The sequence below is a fragment of the Herpailurus yagouaroundi genome, unplaced genomic scaffold (assembly GCF_014898765.1).
Source record: "Herpailurus yagouaroundi ecotype Mexico unplaced genomic scaffold, PumYag 139, whole genome shotgun sequence".
In the NCBI taxonomy this organism is placed as follows: domain Eukaryota; kingdom Metazoa; phylum Chordata; class Mammalia; order Carnivora; family Felidae; genus Herpailurus; species Herpailurus yagouaroundi.
The window spans coordinates 73,815,200-73,824,292 of record NW_024412394.1 but is presented as its reverse complement, the minus strand read 5'-3'; the positions used below and the strand labels follow the sequence as shown (position 1 = coordinate 73,824,292).

The window sequence follows — 9,093 nt, the reverse complement described above, 5'->3', positions numbered from 1 at the left end:
CGCAGCCGCGGCCCGCAGCCCCCGGGGCGGGCGCCGCGCGCGCAGCAGCCGGTCAGCAGGCGCCAGGTGCGCGCGCTCAGCACGTAGCCCAGCAGGAAGAGCGCCAGCGCGGGCACCAGCAGGAAGACCAGGCCGTACGGCAGGTTCCAGGCGGCGCTGCAGGGGCACTGGAACACCGCGACGGAGAACAGGCGCTCCCCGCCCGCCGTCAGGAGCGTCACCAGGCCGTAGCCCAGCACGCGGGGATGCTGCAGGTGCAGGTTTAGCACGGCCTGAAACTTATCCATGGGCCTCGTGCCGTGGACGGGGTGCCCTGGACGGGGCCGGATGCTTCTGCCTCTTCACCGCCCTGCACTTTTCACTGCCCCGCGCTTGCAGTGGTTTGGGTGGACTGAGGTCTAGGGCTTCCCACTCTGCGAAGCAGCAGCTTCCGGACAGGGGGAAAGGGCCTCTCCGGGCTCCGAGAGCTTTCGCTTTCTTATTTCAGGCAGAGCAGCTGTGGCCAACACACACCTTTGACGTCCGCAGGACCCTGGTGACTCCTCTCTCGCAGTTCAGGAACCTGACTGAGGATAGACCCCATTCCATTGTTACCTTTGTTTCCCCCCAACTTATAAGAAACTAGGGGGCTTTCCTTGGCATCCTGATTCAATGCAGCTACCCAAATGAAAAGAATACATTGTATTTGGGCAGACAGGAAAACACTCCATCTTCCCTTATTGCAGCCACCCTACTTAGTTCCTAAGCCAACTCTAAGTCAGATCAAATGATTACGAAAAAACCCGGTCATTTACGGGAAACATTACTCAAGCACAAATTTTCTAGTTTCTCTTTCATAAGCGAAATCACCACAAAGCCCAGCTCAAGTTAGGGTACCTCCGTGATCTTCTGTTCGCCTCCTGTTCTCCTTCTGGACAGAATCACCAGCGTAATTCACACGGACTTCTCCTCTCATCTCCCACAGGTCGTTAGACTGGATATATTGTATTGACTTCTGCCTCCTTTATCCCCCCAGGTATGTGCTAGCATTGTCAGTACTTTGACAAATGTCCAATTTTTACTCAGTGACCACCAAGGTGATCAGAGGTGGGTGCTGAGGCAGCGGAGACATGGTTATTCGGAAAACACTGATTGAACCCCCAAAATTCCAACTGCTGCCACATCCAACTAACATGTTGTTTCCTCCACCTTTCTCAAAAAGCAGCATTGCTCTGACTCAAACTGTCACCATTTCGGTGAAATTGAGCCATTTTGGTGTGTGGCTGCAGAGTGAGGTGAGAGGTGCTTGAAAGAACATAGGCTTTGGAGTCAGGTGCATCGTGTCTGTGCGTGTATTTAATAAGTGCGCCCCTCTGAGACTCTGCATCCCCATTTGTAAAAGCAGAATAGTCCTCACTTTTCAAGATTGTTGAGATAAGTAAATTGAGTATCATATGTAAAACACCTTTATATATAAGGTGTGCCCATTAAATGAATGTTTTTTTTATTTTTTTTTTTAATGTTTATTTATTTTTGAGAGAGAGAGAGAGAGAGACAGAGCATGAGTGGGGGGAGGGTCAGGGAGAGAGGGAGACACAGAATCTGAAGCAGGCTCCAGGCTCTGAGCTGTCAGCACAGAGCCCATCGCGGGGCTCGAACTCATGAACTGTGAGATCATGACCTGAGCTGAAGTTGGACGCTTAACCTACTGAGCCACCCAGGCGCCCCGAATGAATGTTTAATGTGAGGGATTGCCTCTTATATCGCAACGCTGGGAAGAGACAACAAATAACTGTGTTGTACATGATTTAAGAATGCGTATTAATGCTCAGTTTTAGACCAAGGATTGTATTCAGTGAGTCGATGATCCCCTCTTGCCTTAGGAGAATTGCTGTGCCCTTTGAGGTCCACCTCACTACAAGGAGGGTATTTGGTTATGGAGTCTGGGTGGACAGGTCATAGTGAACTGGTTACTGTCAGCACCCGTCCACCAGGTTTGCCTTATTCACCTGGGAAGAGTAAGTAGGCTAAAGAACCATGTGGACTGTTAGAGCACGGAAAAGAAATGTATTATTCTTTTCTTAGTCCAGCTTGCCTTCTTAGCAACCTCCCAGTACCGGTGCCTGGCCCCAAATCACCATTCCCTAGCATTTTGATGAAAAGCTGTTCTCTCTGTGTGAGTCTTAAGAAGCTACCCTCAGATCAGAGTCTAAATTGTCATGCAGGACAGTTGGGGACCATTTCTCTGAGATTAAACCAGGTACTGCTGGGCTCCCTGTAAACTTGCAGCAAAAGTCCGTATTTGAGGCACATCGCTTCTTCTGTGACTATCATCTCTTTATTCCTACATCTCAAAAAAAATTTTTTTTTCTCTCCCATTGTCCTTCAGGTGATTCTGCCCTTTTACTGCTAGACTCTTCTTCACTCCCACCACACGTCTCCTAAAGATGTTGCCCTCCCCCTTCTTGCTTTCCATATATCACCATGAACAAATTCTTTTATATACACCTTTATGCAGATGGCTTTACCCAAATCTCCCTTAACTGTAACCAAACTAAAATGTGCCCGCTCTGTCCTCTTGAGTGAGGTTTATTTTATTCTCCCACATTTCTCAAAACAAGGAGGAGGGTTGGCTGGCATTCTCCCATTACAATGTCCAAACCCAGGCTTTCCTGTCATCTTCTATTTTTTTTTTTAATTTTTTTTCCACTTTTTTTTTTTTATTTTATTTTTGGGACAGAGAGAGACAGACCATGAACGGGGGAGGGGCAGAGAGAGAGGGAGACACAGAATCGGAAACAGGCTCCAGGCTCCGAGCCATCAGCCCAGAGCCTGACGCGGGGCTTGAACTCGCGGACCGTGAGATCGTGACCTGGCTGAAGTCGGACACTTAACCGACTGCGCCACCCAGGCGCCCCTCCTGTCATCTTCTAATACTTTATTCTCCACTGAGAGTCAAGCTATTCAGCACAACTTCCTCCCCCACTTCACTCCTGCCACCCGTGCTCATTCCCTGCATTTATCAAGACTTTCGCATCTGGTGACAGCCTTCCTCGTCTCCCTAGCTCCTGTTATTTAGTCAAGGATTTGGTTTCATATCTTTTTAGTTATGGAAACTTTCATTTTGCCAGTCCCCTATCCGTCTAATTTGTTTATTAACAGTTTATTTGTTCATTTGTTCATTCAGTCGCTCATCTAAAATGTGTAATAAGCCCCCATGATATGATAGGAACTTAATAAAAGTGCCTGGTATTATTGGGTACCACAAGGAATAACACAAATAGATACCCTCCTTTCATTGAGCTTATATTAGTGAGGAGATAGATAGAGGAGGCAAGTCTCAAGGGTATGCAAATAATTAAAATGGAATCATGTAGTAGAGAGTCTCCTGAAAAAGCCTTTGTAAGGGGAAGACATTTAAGGGTCCATCTAAATGACCAAGGCTCTGGGGTTCAAGGTATCTTGGCATTCTGTGGTTGGAAAGAAAGCCAGAGTGATGGGACATTAAAGGTGAAAAGGAAGTTGGCACATTTTGAGGGCAGAGGTGCAGGTGAATGGTTGGGTTTAGGGGCTTTATAGACCAGAGTATGTGGTTGAGAACCCTGCCCCTGAACCTCATTACAGACTGAGCTGCTTCCTGACCGATTATCCTATCAGCTTATGTCTCCAAACACTACCTCCTGGGGTTGCCACCACCGTACTCCCCAACTCTGCACTTATTACAGGTTACCGTAATTGTGAGTCTGGGTTCTGCCTGCCAGTCTGAATTTTCTCCCAGAACCAGCAGGTGAGTCTAGTACCCTGATATCTATCCCTGCCATCTCTGGAGCAGCGGGTGGTTCTAGTTCTGAGTCTATTGAAGATGGTTCAGCCCTTTATACCCAGCTCCGTTTGGAGAAAATATTGCTGAGAAGTTCAGTGTTTAGTGGAAATAGAGTAACATCCTAATGGTGTGGAGAGGATTCAAGAATTTTCTCTTGAGAGTAGACTAAATAATATTTGAAAGACCTTTACACTTTGGGAAATCTGTAATTTAACACCAATTTACTTTAGCTTTTAAAAAAATGCATGAGAGATTCTCATGGTAAGCATGTTGGAAAACCAATCGTTATGGGGTTTGTTTTGTCTTGTTTTAACTGTAATACTTTCTTTCTCAGCACTTTCATTACCACTGTCAGGAATGGGTTTCAGAAACCACAAAAAATTTCATGGAAGAGACAGGAAAAGAAACTCTTGAAAGAATTTCACACTGAATGGAAAAGTTCCTTCTAGTCATCTTCGAGTGAGCTAGTTCTCAAACATTATTCTCTGTAGTCTTCCTGAGAACTCAGACTACTGGTATGACCCTGCTTGGAATATGACTGCTGGGTTCTAGCAATGTGTTGATCCCGGCCCCAAGACCCGCCCACGAAAGTAAAGTCAAATCAAAATTTGTCTATATTTTAAGTATCCACCATGTACAAGACAAAACTTTAGATGCCAAAAATAACACGTAAATTTAGAAAAATCTGACAATCTTAGAGAGTACCTTTCTGTGCGCTGTAATTTATGGATTTATTATTTATGTTGTGTATTTGAAAATCTTAACCTGATATTATCTGAAGATTTTTGAATGTTTATAAAAGTTCTTCCAGTGGAAGTTTAAAGCCGAAGGAGGGAAAGATCATACCCTTCCCCAGGCACAGGATGTCGCTTGTTAAATGGCAATCCCATGACGGTTCAAGTAACCTTTTTACGGATTATTTTCTCTTTTTCTTAGCATGAATTTTCTAAACCTGTCACAAAATTTTAAGTATTCACTGATTCACACACTAAGAATACTTTTTTTTTTTTTTTTTTTTTTTTTTTTTACAAAAGATGATTATTTTAACCCTGAGGACCTAGATGTGGCCAGTCTTTGCTGGGACCACTGTTGTCATCATCATCGTCACCATCTAACACCGTAAGTCTATTAAAGGTTGTAGTTTTCCCGCCGTGGTTCTTAGAACCTATATCTATTAAGGATTTTGGTAAATTAAATTATGTTTTTCCCTCGACTCAAATTATTTTACAGGTGATTTTACTGTGTGCTAGAGTTTCATGGTCAATGGCCACTTACTTACACTTTGCTTCATCCCGAGCCTCAGTTCCCCTGCCGTGCCGATTTGGTTTACCAGTTTGCGAACTATGATGAAAGGTTTGGATTTCCAAAGATAATAATGGTGAATCGCAAATAAGATTAAAGGACAAGAATAAAGAAGAAAAGTAATTTAATAGGAGGAAATTTGGGTTTCTTCAAATTATAAATAACATTATCGCAAAGTCTCAAAAAAATTTACGTTAATGGAGAACTTAAAAAGTGTTGTGGAAGGTCTTTCCTAAAAGAATATATCACATGAGGGGCACCTGGCTGGTTCAATTGGTAGAGCATGCTACTCTTGATCTGAGGGTCATGAGTTTAAGCCCCACATTGGGTATAGAGATTACTTAAAAATAATAAGATAGAGAAGATAAAAAATAAGTCACATGAAATACGCCACATATTGAAAACACTCACATCTATGCAAATGGAATACAAAGTAAGTACACATGATTGAGGTAGATCTGTATGTGCTAGTATGGTGAAAAAGCAGAGCTGACATGTTAATTGGAAAAGGCAAACCAAAATTCTGCCTGTCATACATTTGTGCAAAAAAAGGAAAGAAAAAGAAAATGTATATATGTCCCTTGCAGATGTGTACGCTATTCTGCAAGATTAAAAAATACTGTCAAGGGATGCCTTGATGCCTCAGTTGGTTAAACATCTGACTGGGGCTCAGGTCATGATCTCACGGCTCGTGGGTTTGAGCCGCACATGGGGCTCTGGGCGATCAGCACAGAGCTCGCTTCAGACCCTCTGTCCCCCTCTCTCTCTGTCCCTCCCCACATCTCTCTCTCTCTCTCTCAAAAATAAATAAACATTAAAAAAATACTGTCAAATGTTTATCTCTGAGAAGTAACGGAGAGGGTTGGGAATGAATGCAGGGAGAGAGATTGGTTGTATATCTTTCTTCACTGTTTGCCTTCTAAAAACATGCATATGCTTCTTCTACAATTAAAAAACACTAACATGAAATGTCTTGATCTAATGGAGAATCTCTGAGGAACAAGTCTGGAAAGAGGCTTTTTCACAGGCTCTTCTTTGTCCTCCCTTCTCTGTACACAGGGCTTTTATCAAGGGTTGCTCCCTGAGCCTGGATGCCAGTCATTCGCCTCTCCCTGGCGAAAGTAATAAATCATAGCGAGAAACTGACTGCTTTTGAAGAATATAGAAGATAAAGAAACTGAGTGTTTGAGAACTGGAAGGTGGCAAAAAGCAGCAGGAGGCGAAGAGGAAAAGATCAAGTGGAAAGGTTGGGATTGGGTGACATTTGTCCAAATTCTGAGGGAAACAAGATGGAAAGACCCATCTGTCTCCTTCAGAGAGGGCTTCAGCTCTACTCTGTAGAGTCTCCTATGTATCCATTACTGTCACAGAAACAAGGCAGAGAGGAAAGCCAGGTGGTAAAGAAAGGAGGTGGGTGAGAGTTTAGATTGTGGAGCTTTTGAAGGGCAATAGGGAGTTCAGCTTCCAGCAGTTTAGAAACCACTATTGCTTCTTTTAAATGTTGATCCAGACAAGTTTTTCCTGGGTTTCCAAGAGCTACCTGTTTTGCTCTAGCTTCCTTAAAAACCATGTATGTACGGGGGAGAATCCAGAAAACCAATAGTGTTTGGTGAGTTAAGATATTGTTTAATGGAGGCTGGGAACTGCTGCTAACTGAGCAACAGATTTAAGGAAAGAGAAGTGATTCCTAGTAAAAAGAATTCCAATTTATCCCAGGATCTCTTTCCTGGGGGGCTATTACCAAGTTGCAAGAACAGTAAGAAAAGAAATACCATTAAAGCACTACTCTCTTTCCATGGAAGGAGGAGGAAGTTGGGGCAGATATTAGAAAGCACTCTGGGAATGCATTACTGAATTGAAATGGCTTCTCATCTGTACACACTGACAGATAATCTTCAGGGATACTAGAAAGCCAGGTTGGAGGGACACCACTGTCTTCTAGACGGAGTCTTGGCTTCTTCCCAGGAACCCCACACTCTCCTTGCTCCAGCTCTGGGAGCTGCATACTCTGCTCCTTTAGGAAGCAACTCTCTCCTCTTTAGGGATTGCTTTTCAATGATGAACATATAGATCATCTTCTCTGTGTCTACATTCTTCTACTAGGCAGCATTTGCATCTTGGGAAAGTTTGGGTAATACCATAATATCCTGTCTCCAAGATATTTTCTGTTCCTTCGTCCTGTTCGTTATAGACAGTGATGTGATCAGAATATGTCCCCCAAAATTCATACATTGAAACCCTAACCCCCAAAAGTGATGGTATTAGTAAGTAGGGCCATTCTGAGGTGTTTAAGTCATGAGAGTTTTTAAGAGTAGGATTAGTGCTCTTATAAAAGAGGCTCCAGAAAGATCCCTAGCTCCTGGGGGGTGGGGATCTCCCAATAGCTATTAAATACTTGAGTGAATTCTTGTGGTCCACTTTACTGTACGGGGACAAGTACATGTAATCTTTCCATTTGCCAGAAGGAAAGGAATGATCATCAGTTCTACTATAGGCTACTCTTTTGTTTCACTCCTCTTCCCACTCCAGAACTCACAAACCTTCTTTCCACCCCTTCTAACCGGCCCCGCGCCCGCCCCCCCCCCCGCCACAATAAAAACACAAAGAACAAAAAAGCAGAAGTCCAAACATGGAGCTCACAGTCCAGAGTTTGGGTAGTGCATGGTAGTCTCTACATTAGGTCTTCATGTGGCCCCTCTTGGGCTACAGACCCATAAACTCACAGTAATAGATTAATCTGTCCCTCCACAGACAACGTAGAGTGGAGGAATAGGACCAGAACAATCACAAGAAATACTCCATTCTGAAAGGGAAAAGTGGAAGCCAGAAGCAGGCACTGATTGACCTCTTATGTTTCTGGGCAAATACCAGAAAGGCCTCTACCCAAAACAAGGCTGTTGAAAAATGTTCCTTGACTCTCGACTCTACCCTCTGGAGAGTCTTCTTATGTTACTGTCCTTGGCCACATACTCAATGAGTATATGCTCTTCTGGGAGCAGACTAGTGTTCTTAGTTCATGTGCTACTTGTACAATGTTGGAAGACCACAAGTCCAGTTGGGTTTCTGATTCCTTTGACTGTAAATGTCTCCCCAGATTTTTTAGTAAGCTTCTTGTCTGTGATTTCAGTAAAATATATTTGCCAATACTGTTACTCACAGTTCTTTTCAAAACATAGTTCTCAGATATACTATATGCTTTTGCTTTCTTGCCCCATTCTCTCTCTTCTTCCCTCTGCCCCCACTAATTTGTACATACCTGTCTTTTTCTCTTGCCAGTACAGGTACTCTGAGTAAACCTGAGACTATAGTTTTCTGTGGGAAAGCTACACCTTTATTTTGATCTTTCTGTGGCTCTTTGCCAATTGAATACCTTAATTTTATCTTTGCGCCAAAGTTCTGAACTTACTGAGAGGTATTGCCAATAGGTGTAGAAGCCACACTTAATTTGGCCTTTCCATGAGTTTATTTTAATGGACTTGGTCTTCCAAGGCTTCCCCAAATTCTCTCTTTGAGTTTGGCGTCTAAAACCTGTCAGGTTGGGGCGCCTGGGTGGCGCAGTCGGTTAAGCGTCCGACTTCAGCCAGGTCACGATCTCACGGTCCGTGAGTTCAAGCCCTGCGTCGGGCTCTGGGCTGATGGCTCAGAGCCTGGAGCCTGTTTCACATTCTGTGTCTCCCTCTCTCTCTGCCCCTCCCCCGTTCATGCTCTGTCTCTCTCTGTCCCAAAAATAAATAAACGTTGAAAAAAAAATTTTTTTAAATAATAAAACCTGTCAGGTTTTCCGGTTTTGCAAGTCCTCATTTTTCTGAAATATTTCTATTCCTTGTTATTTCTTCTTACAAATCAACCAGTTCTTTCTTAAGGTCATAAAGTCTTGCCAAAATGTAGCCAGCAGCAATCAACACACACTAGAAACATTGTTTTCTAATTTTTTCTCCTAGAGCCACATTTTCTTTATATATACATATATATATATATATATATATATA

At 43.5% G+C, this 9,093-nt stretch overlaps 1 protein-coding gene and 1 long non-coding RNA gene across 5 annotated transcripts in view; one reads left to right on the top strand and one right to left on the bottom strand.

Moving 5' to 3' along the window:
• CALHM6 (calcium homeostasis modulator family member 6) overlaps window positions 1–309 on the bottom strand; it is a 5,091-nt gene extending 4,782 nt beyond the window's left edge. Inside the window, exon 1 of the mRNA XM_040474437.1 lies at window positions 1–309. Coding sequence (XP_040330371.1) covers window positions 1–287 — 287 coding nt within the window. The 5' untranslated portion in view covers window positions 288–309.
• The window catches only part of LOC121029945 (uncharacterized), a 44,951-nt gene that overhangs the window by 27,415 nt on the left and 8,443 nt on the right, over window positions 1–9,093 (top strand). For 2 of the 4 annotated variants that reach the window (XR_005789997.1, XR_005789996.1), the window contains exons 1-3: window positions 449–1,015; window positions 4,837–4,921; window positions 6,164–6,350. This is a non-coding gene — a long non-coding RNA (uncharacterized LOC121029945). Of the gene's footprint in view, window positions 1–448; window positions 1,016–2,912; window positions 4,393–4,836; window positions 4,922–6,163; window positions 6,351–9,093 lie in introns of those variants that run through there. The other 2 variants (XR_005789998.1, XR_005789999.1) reach the window with 2 other exon arrangements.